The sequence below is a fragment of the Cucurbita pepo genome, chromosome LG20 (assembly GCF_002806865.2).
Source record: "Cucurbita pepo subsp. pepo cultivar mu-cu-16 chromosome LG20, ASM280686v2, whole genome shotgun sequence".
In the NCBI taxonomy this organism is placed as follows: Eukaryota; Viridiplantae; Streptophyta; class Magnoliopsida; order Cucurbitales; family Cucurbitaceae; genus Cucurbita; species Cucurbita pepo.
This window is the reverse complement of record NC_036657.1, coordinates 742,193-756,813: the sequence shown is the minus strand read 5'-3', so window position 1 is coordinate 756,813 and position 14,621 is coordinate 742,193. Positions and strand designations below refer to the sequence as shown.

General features: G+C 36.8%; 2 protein-coding genes and 2 non-coding genes across 5 annotated transcripts; 1 reads left to right on the top strand and 3 right to left on the bottom strand.

Moving 5' to 3' along the window:
- Window positions 1–81, bottom strand: TRNAL-CAG. The gene has a single exon. It is a non-coding gene; the product is annotated as a tRNA-Leu (tRNA).
- Window positions 82–355: 274 nt separating this feature from the next.
- TRNAL-CAG lies at window positions 356–436 on the bottom strand. Its single transcript has one exon. It is a non-coding gene; the product is annotated as a tRNA-Leu (tRNA).
- A 6,959-nt stretch (window positions 437–7,395) lies between these two features.
- Window positions 7,396–8,300, top strand: LOC111782628 (non-specific lipid-transfer protein 2-like). Its single transcript, XM_023663411.1, has one exon. The coding sequence runs from the start codon at window positions 7,735–7,737 to the stop codon at window positions 8,005–8,007; it is 273 nt and encodes a 90-aa protein (XP_023519179.1). The 5' UTR covers window positions 7,396–7,734; the 3' UTR covers window positions 8,008–8,300.
- Window positions 8,301–8,538: 238 nt separating this feature from the next.
- On the bottom strand, window positions 8,539–13,553 carry LOC111783300 (kinesin-like protein NACK1). 2 transcript variants are annotated; one of them, XM_023664223.1, is made up of 15 exons: window positions 13,402–13,553; window positions 12,745–13,148; window positions 12,562–12,651; window positions 12,362–12,462; window positions 12,157–12,273; window positions 12,002–12,083; window positions 11,845–11,912; window positions 11,681–11,740; window positions 11,468–11,592; window positions 11,015–11,213; window positions 10,820–10,930; window positions 10,643–10,735; window positions 9,594–10,538; window positions 9,178–9,500; window positions 8,539–9,087 (listed from the first exon to the last, which is right to left on the bottom strand). In XM_023664223.1, exons 2-15 carry the CDS (start codon window positions 12,980–12,982, stop codon window positions 8,760–8,762), a joined length of 2,880 nt encoding a protein of 959 aa, XP_023519991.1. In that variant the 5' UTR covers window positions 12,983–13,148; window positions 13,402–13,553; the 3' UTR covers window positions 8,539–8,759. The 2 variants fall into 2 exon arrangements, with proteins under 2 accessions (XP_023519991.1, XP_023519990.1); XM_023664222.1 differs by having other exon boundaries at window positions 12,745–13,034.
- Between the last annotated feature and the right edge of the window lie 1,068 nt (window positions 13,554–14,621).

Below are 14,621 nucleotides of genomic sequence, written 5' to 3'. Positions count from 1 at the left end.
TGTCAAGAATGGGATTCAAACCCATGCCCTTTCGGACCAGTACCTGAAACTGGCGCCTTAGACCAACTCGGCCATCTTGACTCCTTGACTTTTGACTTTTTCTTAAAAATTATAAATATTAAGATTTATTTATCTATATTTCGAAGTACAGATCAATAAAATTAGAGACTAAATGTGTTATACAGCAAAATTGATAGATATTAAATTATTAACATGATGTAAACTGTTACTTATCAAAAAAAATTTATAAATTTCAAAGTATATGACTGATATTAAAGTGTTCTAAACTAAAATTCATATATGATAATCATTTAATTTTTGTCCATCACATTTTACAGAAAAGGAAAAAACAATTTGTCAAGAATGGGATTCGAACCCATGCCCTTTCGGACCAGTACCTGAAACTGGCGCCTTAGACCAACTCGGCCATCTTGACTTTTTTGTTTGACTTATTGTTTACACTAAATATATCAATTAATAAATTTTTAATCATCCTAATTTCTCTGGGACACGCAACCCAATCCTCCCATTACCTCTAAAATTAATTAATATTATTTCTTGCGAAATGAACAAGAACACAAGAATAATTAATTAATATTGGACGTCTAAATTTTGGTAATAAAAAATATAAAAGCAAATTAGAAGCACTAAACTCTGCATCTAAATCACAATTAAATGTTACAAAAATGGTGTCTCTTTCTCTTTCTCTCTGTTTCTCTCTCTCATGGCTTTGAAAATCCGAGACATAATTTATTGCCTCTGAAATTCATCTAATATTAAAAAAAAAAAAAAAAAAAAAATGATACAAACAAAAAGGGGTCTCTAATTTTCAAGCACCACATCCAGCGCCGCAACCGGCGGCGCAACCGGCGCCATAAAGCTCAACGTCGGCCGTGGAATTCCTGTCTTTTGTTGACATGCCGTCGGAGCAAGAGAAAATTATGGTGGAGATTATGCAGAGTGTAAACAGAGCCGCCCAAAACAGCAAATAAATGTCACCGGCGAGGCCAAAGCTGCCATTTTGACTGCCAATTTCTCTCATTAGCCTCGCCATTAGAGCCAAACTGAGTGTGTTTTGTGATGGGTTTGAGAGAAAGAAGAGACCCAATTGAGTTCTTTTTCATTCTCCTCCATGTTGGGCTCTGCTTTTATAGCGTTGAAAGCTCGACATTTGTGCACTCTTTTTGTGTGGGTAAAGGGGCCATTAATTATTGGATTTGAATTCGTAATTTGGGAGGCAAAGGTGTCAGAATTTGAAGTGTAAATGAGAGTCGTAGTGGATGCTTCATGGTTAGGTGTTTGTTTCCATTATTCTCCCACTCTTCTTTGTCAAACCAATACCACCATACAAATAAAGCACCACCCATTATATTATTCCAATCAATAATTATTCTTACTTCCACTCTTTTTCTTACATCTTTTACGAGAGACTCTACGAGATCCCACGTTGATTGAAAATGATGCATAACGGGCTAAAACGGACAATATCCGCTAGTGGTAAGCTTGAGATATTACAAATAGTATCAGAATCATACTCCATACAGTGTGTCAGCGAGGACGTTGAGCTCTCAAGGGATGTGAATTGTGAGATCTCATATCGATTAGAGAGAAGAACGAAACATTTCTTATAAAGGTGTGAAAACTTCTCTCTAGTAGAGTTTTAAGACGTGAGATTTGACGGTGATACGTAACAAACAAAAGCAGACAATATTTTCTAGTGGTGGGCTTGAGCTATTACATACGGTTCCTACTTAGTCAACTATTGTTTTCTCGCGAGGAGTGTCCAAGTCGAGTATTTAAGTAATATTCGATGAAAAGTTGAAATTTTTTAAAATATTTTTGGTTTAAGAGAATAAAATAAAGTAATATACATTGGTCGTATGTTTAGAATGAAAGAAGCAAAGCAAATGGGGAAGGGTTGATAATGTTTCAATAATTGCACTAAAATATTGGTATGAAATAATAAATAATAAAGCATTTGGATTTGGATTTGGATTTGGGTGGCATCAACACTACTTAATGGGGACTTCAATTAATTATTTAAACCTCAATAATTTGGGTTAGTGGGGAATTTCTGATGGGCAGATGAAATTTATCTATTTTTATTTTTATTTTTTTTTAAAAAAGAGGGAATCACATCTACCCACGTAAGAACATTATAAGATTTTGCTCCCTAAATCATATCTTACTCTTTTTTATTTTATAAATGGATTTTTTTTTTTCAAGTAGAGTATTTAAATATTGTAGATCATTTAAGTTAATATTAAATAAGATATTAAATTCGAGTCTATGTTTGGTTGACAGAGTTATTATTTGAAACTCACGTTTTTTCTTACTCGTAGAGTTCATCATAGAGTAAAGAGATTTAAACCTCTTATCTTTTGATCGAGTTTTATTATATTTAAGCGTGCATACAAAATTACAATTAAATTAAATATTTTTCTTAGTTCATGTTTTTGGGAGGTTATAGAAAATAAATAATATAATTTAATTGTCACGATTCAATTTGCTAAAGTAAGCGTCTGCAAATTTGTAACTCATTGTGACCAACAAAAGAAAAAATGAAGCCCAGTGGGTTACACAGAAATGGGCTACACAGAAATGGGCTACACAGAAATGGGCTACACAGAAATGGGCTACACAGAAATGGGCTACACAGAAATGGGCTACACAGAAATGGGCTACACAGAAATGGGCTACACAGAAATGGGCTACACAGAAATGGGCTACACAGAAATGGGCTACACAGAAATGGGCTACACAGAAATGGGCTACACAGAAATGGGCTACGAAGTTGGCCCACATACTAAGCCCAAAAGTGGATTAAGTTTTTGGAAATGAAATTAATATTTATATAGCTATGTTTACAATAATGTAGAAATGGAGAAAAGGGAAAGAAGGAAAATATAGTGGAGAATTGGCAGCATGCTTAGTGATAGTGAGCTCATGATTGTGAGCCGTATGATGATTGTTAATCAAGTGAGCATGCACATCTAAAGTTGGCTATCATGATTATCATGATCTTAAAGGCCCCATTTAATAATCCATACTATACAAACCTATAAGATAAATAACATCCCAAAACTCTCATTTGATAAATTGAATTTTTTTTAGATTTAAAACTTTGACCNTCTACGAGATCCCACGTTGATTGAAAATGATGCATAACGGGCTAAAACGGACAATATCCGCTAGTGGTAAGCTTGAGATATTACAAATAGTATCAGAATCATACTCCATACAGTGTGTCAGCGAGGACGTTGAGCTCTCAAGGGATGTGAATTGTGAGATCTCATATCGATTAGAGAGAAGAACGAAACATTTCTTATAAAGGTGTGAAAACTTCTCTCTAGTAGAGTTTTAAGACGTGAGATTTGACGGTGATACGTAACAAACAAAAGCAGACAATATTTTCTAGTGGTGGGCTTGAGCTATTACATACGGTTCCTACTTAGTCAACTATTGTTTTCTCGCGAGGAGTGTCCAAGTCGAGTATTTAAGTAATATTCGATGAAAAGTTGAAATTTTTTAAAATATTTTTGGTTTAAGAGAATAAAATAAAGTAATATACATTGGTCGTATGTTTAGAATGAAAGAAGCAAAGCAAATGGGGAAGGGTTGATAATGTTTCAATAATTGCACTAAAATATTGGTATGAAATAATAAATAATAAAGCATTTGGATTTGGATTTGGATTTGGGTGGCATCAACACTACTTAATGGGGACTTCAATTAATTATTTAAACCTCAATAATTTGGGTTAGTGGGGAATTTCTGATGGGCAGATGAAATTTATCTATTTTTATTTTTATTTTTTTTTAAAAAAGAGGGAATCACATCTACCCACGTAAGAACATTATAAGATTTTGCTCCCTAAATCATATCTTACTCTTTTTTATTTTATAAATGGATTTTTTTTTTTCAAGTAGAGTATTTAAATATTGTAGATCATTTAAGTTAATATTAAATAAGATATTAAATTCGAGTCTATGTTTGGTTGACAGAGTTATTATTTGAAACTCACGTTTTTTCTTACTCGTAGAGTTCATCATAGAGTAAAGAGATTTAAACCTCTTATCTTTTGATCGAGTTTTATTATATTTAAGCGTGCATACAAAATTACAATTAAATTAAATATTTTTCTTAGTTCATGTTTTTGGGAGTTGGGCTACACAGAAATGGGCTACACAGAAATGGGCTACACAGAAATGGGCTACACAGAAATGGGCTACACAGAAATGGGCTACACAGAAATGGGCTACACAGAAATGGGCTACACAGAAATGGGCTACACAGAAATGGGCTACACAGAAATGGGCTACACAGAAATGGGCTACACAGAAATGGGCTACACAGAAATGGGCTACACAGAAATGGGCTACACAGAAATGGGCTACACAGAAATGGGCTACACAGAAATGGGCTACACAGAAATGGGCTACACAGAAATGGGCTACACAGAAATGGGCTACACAGAAATGGGCTACACAGAAATGGGCTACACAGAAATGGGCTACACAGAAATGGGCTACACAGAAATGGGCTACACAGAAATGGGCTACACAGAAATGGGCTACACAGAAATGGGCTACACAGAAATGGGCTACACAGAAATGGGCTACACAGAAATGGGCTACACAGAAATGGGCTACACAGAAATGGGCTACACAGAAATGGGCTACACAGAAATGGGCTGAGAAGTTGGCCCACATACTAAGCCCAAAAGTGGATTAAGTTTTTGGAAATGAAATTAATATTTATATAGCTATGTTTACAATAATGTAGAAATGGAGAAAAGGGAAAGAAGGAAAATATAGTGGAGAATTGGCAGCATGCTTAGTGATAGTGAGCTCATGATTGTGAGCCGTATGATGATTGTTAATCAAGTGAGCATGCACATCTAAAGTTGGCTATCATGATTATCATGATCTTAAAGGCCCCATTTAATAATCCATACTATACAAACCTATAAGATAAATAACATCCCAAAACTCTCATTTGATAAATTGAATTTTTTTTAGATTTAAAACTTTGACCATTTGAACGAGTATATATACTTAAACTAATTGAGGAACAACTTGAATTCTAGTACGTTCGAGTATAATAAAGTTGTGTTCGATTAAAAGGAAAGTTGAAAATTTTAAAGAAAAAGTAGTTTTAGGGAAAAAAACAAAGAAGAAAGAGTGTTTGATTGATGGATTTTGTTGAATTTAGAAAGAAAGGAGGTGTATTGAATGATGATATTCCATGTGGCTGCTGAATGAGAAGAACTGTTCATATGGATGGAGGATGTAACAATGACTCCCATCAACCTCACCGAAAGAAACCACAGTCCCATTACAACAACTGGGCTCCATAGCTTCATTCATGGCAATGATCTAAAGGGAAAAAACACAGGAAGAAAGAATAATCAAAACAGAAACAGAGAGAAAAAGATTGTTTGATAATGATGAGGGGATGGCCGTTCATTCATCTTCCTCTGTACTTGTGGTAGAAATGTGAGAGGAGGGAGGCAGGGAGCTTCTGCCCCTTGGAAATTTGCTGCTATCATTAAGAAGCCCAATGGGTAGCACCAGAGGTTTTTGATAATTGGTAGCCAAAATTTGAGGAAATTTTCTGTTCATGCCAAGTGACCATGATGACCATGATGATCATGATCTCTTGCTCTCAGGCTATAAATTGAGAAGCAAATGAACCCATTTTCATCCAACATTCCACATCTCTCTCTCTCTCTATCACAGTACACCTAAAGTTCAAGAGTATTCTGAGAGGGAAAATGAAGGCATCACAGATAGCAGTGAGCATATTGGTGATGTTTATGATGGCGGAGGTCTCAGTGGCAGTGACATGCAGTCCACTGCAACTGAGCTCCTGTGTGAGTGCAATCACATCTTCAGTTCCGCCATCTAAGCTCTGCTGCTCAAAGATTAAGGAACAGAAGCCCTGCCTCTGCAAGTACATGCAGNTTTAAGTTAATATTAAATAAGATATTAAATTCGAGTCTATGTTTGGTTGACAGAGTTATTATTTGAAACTCACGTTTTTTCTTACTCGTAGAGTTCATCATAGAGTAAAGAGATTTAAACCTCTTATCTTTTGATCGAGTTTTATTATATTTAAGCGTGCATACAAAATTACAATTAAATTAAATATTTTTCTTAGTTCATGTTTTTGGGAGGTTATAGAAAATAAATAATATAATTTAATTGTCACGATTCAATTTGCTAAAGTAAGCGTCTGCAAATTTGTAACTCATTGTGACCAACAAAAGAAAAAATGAAGCCCAGTGGGTTACACAGAAATGGGCTACACAGAAATGGGCTACACAGAAATGGGCTACACAGAAATGGGCTACACAGAAATGGGCTACACAGAAATGGGCTACACAGAAATGGGCTACACAGAAATGGGCTACACAGAAATGGGCTACACAGAAATGGGCTACACAGAAATGGGCTACACAGAAATGGGCTACACAGAAATGGGCTACACAGAAATGGGCTACACAGAAATGGGCTACACAGAAATGGGCTACACAGAAATGGGCTACACAGAAATGGGCTACACAGAAATGGGCTACACAGAAATGGGCTACACAGAAATGGGCTACACAGAAATGGGCTACACAGAAATGGGCTACACAGAAATGGGCTAAGAAGTTGGCCCACATACTAAGCCCAAAAGTGGATTAAGTTTTTGGAAATGAAATTAATATTTATATAGCTATGTTTACAATAATGTAGAAATGGAGAAAAGGGAAAGAAGGAAAATATAGTGGAGAATTGGCAGCATGCTTAGTGATAGTGAGCTCATGATTGTGAGCCGTATGATGATTGTTAATCAAGTGAGCATGCACATCTAAAGTTGGCTATCATGATTATCATGATCTTAAAGGCCCCATTTAATAATCCATACTATACAAACCTATAAGATAAATAACATCCCAAAACTCTCATTTGATAAATTGAATTTTTTTTAGATTTAAAACTTTGACCATTTGAACGAGTATATATACTTAAACTAATTGAGGAACAACTTGAATTCTAGTACGTTCGAGTATAATAAAGTTGTGTTCGATTAAAAGGAAAGTTGAAAATTTTAAAGAAAAAGTAGTTTTAGGGAAAAAAACAAAGAAGAAAGAGTGTTTGATTGATGGATTTTGTTGAATTTAGAAAGAAAGGAGGTGTATTGAATGATGATATTCCATGTGGCTGCTGAATGAGAAGAACTGTTCATATGGATGGAGGATGTAACAATGACTCCCATCAACCTCACCGAAAGAAACCACAGTCCCATTACAACAACTGGGCTCCATAGCTTCATTCATGGCAATGATCTAAAGGGAAAAAACACAGGAAGAAAGAATAATCAAAACAGAAACAGAGAGAAAAAGATTGTTTGATAATGATGAGGGGATGGCCGTTCATTCATCTTCCTCTGTACTTGTGGTAGAAATGTGAGAGGAGGGAGGCAGGGAGCTTCTGCCCCTTGGAAATTTGCTGCTATCATTAAGAAGCCCAATGGGTAGCACCAGAGGTTTTTGATAATTGGTAGCCAAAATTTGAGGAAATTTTCTGTTCATGCCAAGTGACCATGATGACCATGATGATCATGATCTCTTGCTCTCAGGCTATAAATTGAGAAGCAAATGAACCCATTTTCATCCAACATTCCACATCTCTCTCTCTCTCTATCACAGTACACCTAAAGTTCAAGAGTATTCTGAGAGGGAAAATGAAGGCATCACAGATAGCAGTGAGCATATTGGTGATGTTTATGATGGCGGAGGTCTCAGTGGCAGTGACATGCAGTCCACTGCAACTGAGCTCCTGTGTGAGTGCAATCACATCTTCAGTTCCGCCATCTAAGCTCTGCTGCTCAAAGATTAAGGAACAGAAGCCCTGCCTCTGCAAGTACATGCAGAACCCCACCTTAAGGAAGTTTGTGGCCTCTCCCAATGCCAGGAAAGTTGCTAACACTTGTGGAACTCCATTTCCCAAGTGCTAGGAATTGGTCCCCTCCTCTCCCCCACCTCAAGGGACCTCTCTCTCTCATTTTCTACACTGTTCTGCGTCCATTGTTATGTGCTTGATTGATTACTAGCTAAAACATAATCTGTGTGTGTGGTGTGTTTGACTTCAGTGTGTATCTGTCCAGTGTTTGTAGTAAGATCAGAGAGGGTTGTAGTTATTGAACAAATGGGGAGTATTTGTGTTGAGTCTTGCTCTTATCACATCCCCCATCTTATGTGTACAAGCTTCTGATGATTGTTTGTAATAGCAAATCAGATTTGGACCAAAGCTCTTCCTACCTCCCCCAAGACCCGAATCCTCTCCTCAAACTATATTATGAACTACTGCTACCAAAGTTATATACTTGAAAAAAGCAACTAATATTAGGCAAACCTCTACCGGACTAATCTTGTGAGATCCCTTTGGAGTTTGGAGAGTGAAACTAAACATTCCTTTATAAAGGTGTAGAAACTTTTTCTTAACGAACGCGTTTAAAAATCTCGAGAGAAACTTCGGAAGAGAAGTCTAAAGAAAACAATATCTGTTAGTGGTAGGCTTAAACAGTTACAACCCTAATGAACGACGTGGGAAACGAATCAAATTCTTTTGTTCAGATTGGAATTAGTGAATCGATTGTCTCCGATCTATCTCAGACACAATCTACGAGGAATTCTGGAGGAAAGCTCCAAAATTAGTCAAGACATACGAAAGGAATCAGAAGATTATTTACAAGAAAAACGAATTTTCTCACAGATTAAGGAAGTTTGAAATTGGGTTCCATCCCATAATCCATGGTCTTTTGTCGGAAGGAACAGCAAAATTGAGTTCAAACATCTCCCTGGACATGTTGCCACCTTCGCGGAACCCAACAAGCTTTGCCACTATCTCAGCACTGTCCTGAATATGCTTAGGGTCGTGAGGATATGTCCAGAGTTTGTTTACAAATTGGATTCTCCTCTGTTTCCCCTCAAGAGGTACTTCCCATCTAATGTACAATGCATCTCTTTCTTCTGCTGTCAAACGTGAAGTTAATCTCTTTGCAAGAAACTCTCTTTCACGTCTCAATGCCCTTATGCTACATAGAAGAACAAGATGGAGAATGGAAAAATTACGGTAATCATTCCAATTGATTTGATCAAACGTTAAGAAAGGAGAGAAAAGAAACCTTGACGAGCGAGAGATTGTTGGCTCGTCTCCAACGTGAGCTCCACTAGCATTGCCAAATTCCGCTAGGTGCTCCTGCAGCCATGTTAAGCGCCTCATCTCTACTTCCAGGTAAATCTGATCAGCCTGGTCGCCCTTGAATAAAAGGTAGAACTGAGATCTGTGAATAATGGAGACATAGCAAGCATCCCATAACTCAATAATCTGCTGCCTTTGCTCCCTGAAAGTTACATGCCACGGAACTTGGTCCTCATCCTGCTCAAATGAGTTTTCATCACAATCTAATTTGTTGCCAGCAGCTTCATTTGCTTCCAGCTCAAGGACCTACATACAACGTGGAAAAGAACATGTAGACTTAGTGATGTTAATGAATGCAAAAATTTTATGGATGAAATTCAAACAACAATTATAGCACACCTGACAAACAAGTAGCTGTTTTTGGTACTGCAGTTTAGCCACACGCTCTTTCAATTCTGTTACATATGCTCTTATGCTTCTTACATTTTCTTCTGCAGCATTTTGGAACATCTTTTGCATCTTCTTCATGTTCACAGAACTTGATCTTCGATAACAAGGAGTGCTTTCCTTTGACGAGACATCTCCACCTTCTTCACTCTTTGTTGGAGTCCCTTTCTCAGACTCGTGCAGAGTCTCAGGTGAGAATACATCATCATTCCCAGGAGGTCTATTTTCAAAATCGAACTCCAGTACTTGCTGGGAAGTTGTTGAAGGTGAGCATGGCGATCTTAAAAAGTTTTGCCGGTTGGCAACATTACTCGAGGCCAAAGGAAGCAATTTCTTCTTTTTGGTATAACTTTTTTGTTTGGGGGTTGATTCACTCATGAACTGCTGATAATTGGTTGGTAGAGACATTACCAACTTGTCGATAGACTTCTGAACATTTTCAAGCTGCTCTTCTAAATTGGCAATGGTGCTACCTTGAGAATGAAGCCGTGTTATCTCTTCCTTTAGATTAGCACCTACACTCTGGTTAGTAGCAATAACGCTACCAACCTCAACCTCTTTTGGTTCTAAACCGACTGACCTCATTCCTCTTATTTCAGCTTGCAACTTGGCAATTGTTTCTGCTGCATCTTGGTTCCCCAGTCTGTGACAAGCCACCTCCTTTTGCAATACTTCCAGGGCTCTATTAGCTTCCTCCCCAAGCTGTTCCTGGAGATGTTCCAGCTTGCGAATTTCATGCATAAGTGTGAAAGGAGCAGTAGATGATTGTCGCATGATAGACTGCCTTAATATCATACCACGGCCAAGGTCCTTGCCGTCAAGTTTCTGAGGCAATGTCCCAGTAAAGGACAAGCACTTCTTCACTGGAGGACGGGCAGATTCAATTGGGTTTGAAACCTGAAAATAACAATGGATGTTACTATTTTCTGATCTTCAAGGAACGTGATATATTGTTAGAGAGAATTGTATTGTCAGCGAGTATAAGGAGGTAGGAGAGAGACCTGCTGGTCCTCCTCAAGTTTTCTGCGGAGCTCGTCGACCTGGGATTGAGCAAGGTCTCTTTGTCGCCTTAATTCTTCAATCTCCATTTCCATCTGGATTTTAATCAAATACTAAGTTCTTCTGGTTGATTCAATCAATTATATGTCGAGAAACTGTCAAATTAAAGTGTAAGCTACCTGCTGGATTTTAAAATCTTTCTCCTTTTTTGGATCAGGAGTGCGCAGTTCTGCTTCTAGCCTGGCAACTTCCTTCTGTAAATGTTTGACCAATTGTTTGTCCGATACAACCTGTTTAAAAATTTTCACATAAAAAGTTAAAGGAAATCCGTAAGCATATGTTAAAACTATGGTGAGGATAAATAAGGTTATTACCATATTAACTTGGGCGTTATTAGTCACTTCCTTTGCCCGGGTGGCAAAGTACAAAGTATTCCGCGATTGTTCAACATGAGTCAGGGCTGGACTCAATGTGCATATAATGGCGGTTCGTGCATTTCCACCAAGTGAATGCTGCAATATGCGGGTGAGCTTAGAGTCTCTATAAGGTATATGACCACTTCTCTTTCCGAGACTGCAACAATAAACAGAAACTTCAGATACAATATTGTAACCGCCAAAACTTATTGTTAGCCGATATTGTCCACTTTGGCTGTATCCCATTAAAACAGATATTGTCTTCCTTCCTTATAAATCTATAATCATTCTCTAAATTAGCCAATTTAGGACTCCCTCCCAACCATCCTCAAAAAAAAAAAAAAAAAAAAAAAAAAAAAAAAAAAAAAAAAAAAAAAANATGTTAATATCTTTCACGAAACAGATTCTGACCTTAGCTTTCTGATCACAGTTGTGAGCGTCATCAAACTAAGGTTAATATGACAGCCTTCTCTCAGTCTAGCACCATCAGCATTTGTCTGTGAAGCTCTCTCACTTCCAGCTAGATCAACAAAGTTCTGCATAACGTTAAAATTAGTAAGTCCAAGAAAAAGTGAAATAAAAGTACAAGATTGTAGATAAACAGAATGTAAAAGCAATTCCTACCAAGCTTGCCACAAAAGACCTAACGCAATCTGAATTCTCTCGTAGGGTACTTTGAATTGTCTGCATATACAATCAAAAGCATTTATGGTAAGAACAATCAAAAGCTGAAAAAGAAAAGCTTTCAGATAAGAACATCAAAAACGCATAATTTCCACAAAACTAACCAGCCTTATTATCTGGTGTGACCGAGAGCTGTAGTCATTTAAGGCCGTTTCACCAACTTGTCTTTGAGCTACAAAGTAAAATTGAGCTAATGGTAAAGCAGTGTATTATGGAGGACATTAAGCAAACTTGAGTGAGGACACAGTAGTGTGTTCTTACCCTCACAGACGCCAATCAAATGTCTCAAATGTTGATCATTACTCGCCGTTTCCTCTACTAATTTCTCAACCATTGTACCTTTCTGCATAAAGAGCAATATTCACTCGGTGGAGAATACTACGTTTAATCCTTACACATGTAATTATGAATAGTACCTCTAAGTCATCATGAAGCCTTAGATTCCGACCTGGTTCTGTATTCAATAGATCCCTAACGTTCTCATTGTATATTTCCAGTCCAGAAATTCTAATTGTAAAATCTCTCTCGGGTGTCTGTCAAAAAACCAAAGCTACCTGATGATTTACTTAAGGTACAAAATGCTAGCAGAAAATAATTCGATTCAGAACACTAAAAACTTACATTACTAATATGTTTGTAGATATCATTAACAGCTTTCTCAGTTATCCCCCTCATTGTAAATGTCTTTCCACTACTAGTTTGCCCATAGGCGAATATGGTGGCTGTGACATAGAACAATATACAACCATTTGAATGGATAATCACCTACGTTGAATGATAAAAAAAAATAAAAAAAATGAACTGATAATTCTTTGAATTACCATTGATTCCCATTAGAGCAGATAAGGCAACATTCTTTACTCCTTCCTCATATACTGCCTCGGTCAAAGAAGCGGGACCGAAAACTTTATCTGCCACAACAAATGATCGGATGCCATTAGTACAATCTTTGGGAAAGAAATAAAGAAAATGGCATGAAAACAATGATCGGATGCCATTAGTACCAAATGTAAACGAGGCGGGTTGAGTATGACGTTCCTGAGGCTGGGGTTTATACACAATCGTATTGTTGTCAATGCACTCCCATGCTATTTGATCCTTCGCTTGCTGCTCCTTTTTGCTCAGAGGTCTTAACCGTACAGTAACAACGATCTTTTCTTCCTTAGATCGAGGTCCTCCAGGTGTTGATGCTGGTGTCCTCTCTGTTTTCGAAGCTGGTGTTGAAGGAGTTTTGATAGTCATAGTGATTCTTAATATCTGCTGCCTATTTGTCCTTCACAGTCGGACCAAAAAACTGAAAAAGCAGGGATTTGATTAAAGTTCTAGACGTACTTCTCGAGAAATGCTAGAAAATCAGGCTGTAGCTTGAAGATCATGAGGCGAATTTACTATAACCAAACGCAATTATCTGTCAAATGAATAGATTTGAAGAAAATCATGCGTCAATCGATGCAAAGAGAAGTTCAAAAAATGTCAAAAAATGTCAAAAAATCATACATGGACTGTGATGTATTTTAATCGAACACATTGCAGACCAGGCATTTTCTTTCTCTCCTACGCTCACTCTATAAGCATAAAATGAAGGAAATGGCAGAAATACAACAAGCATTCTACAGAAACAAAACCAATCGAAAATCAAGAAAAGTGGGAGAAGTTCTCACATTAAATTGGAGCCGAATCTGATCGACGCAACTTAGACGGCCAACACACTCAGGATTCAGATCGAACTCTTCGGCCGTGAAATTCGCAGCAACAGAAGAGAGAGCTTGGAACTTGCCTTGTTAGGGTTTTGGATAGAGAAAAACAGAGAGAGAGAGAGGAGAGAGTAATCTTTGTCTCGCTGAAATGAAAGTACGACCAATTGATTTGAATCCAATAGACGCAACGGCTAGTTTTTCTTTTTGTTTATTATTATTATTTTTCTTCTCCAAATAGTTTTTTTTTATAAATTTTTTAATAATTGTTATTGTTGTTACAGGAGTGTGGTTCTTTTACATTGGTCGAGCCGAGTGGGACCCGGTTTCAAGATATAACCGTTTGTATTCTTAATATAGTTCACAGAAAAGACAAAATTAAAGAAAGTTGTCTTGCTAAAACACCCCATAACATTTCATTCTCTCTCTCTCTCTCTTTGAACCCTATTATTAATCATGCCAATTTTAAATAATAAAATTTTAAAAATAAAAAATGAAACGGCGGCGTTTGGGTAACTTATTCTCCCCTAATGATGACGTCTAGTTCTAAATTTTTAATTTTTGGCATCAAAGGAAAATAACGAAGGGTGATTCGAACCACTTTTAGCATTCGTCCCTCAATCTACCATAGTTGCTCTCGTTAATAAACGGGCCCCTTTAAAGAAAATGTGATTGTGATCAATGACATTTAAACTATGAGTAAAATAATTAGTTAGGTAGCACTGGTAGAGTAGTTAATGAGAAATAATTATGATTTTAATTTTAATTTTAATAATTTACATGAAGGATGGAAAATACATCCAGTTCTCGTCTTCCCAAGTGGAAGAAATTTTCTTTTCCAACTCTATTGTTGACCTCCAATACGAACCAAAGCCCGACACATAACATCATACAAGAACAATTTTATATTGTCCATAAGGCGAGTTGGACTATTTTATTTCTGGTACCATAATTCTCACAAAACCGCGTTAATGTTTAACAAACTAATTATAATTAACACACCAATACAATTTACACATCTTTACTATTAAATTAAATAAATATTTCTAATTAATAAATCTAGTCATGTTCATTAAATTTATTATTTTATAAAATTGAGTTTCAATCGGGTGTGTTAGATGAACATGATTCTCTACAATTGTATGATAAATAAATAAAGAAGGAATTATGAAGAAAAGCAGCGGTGG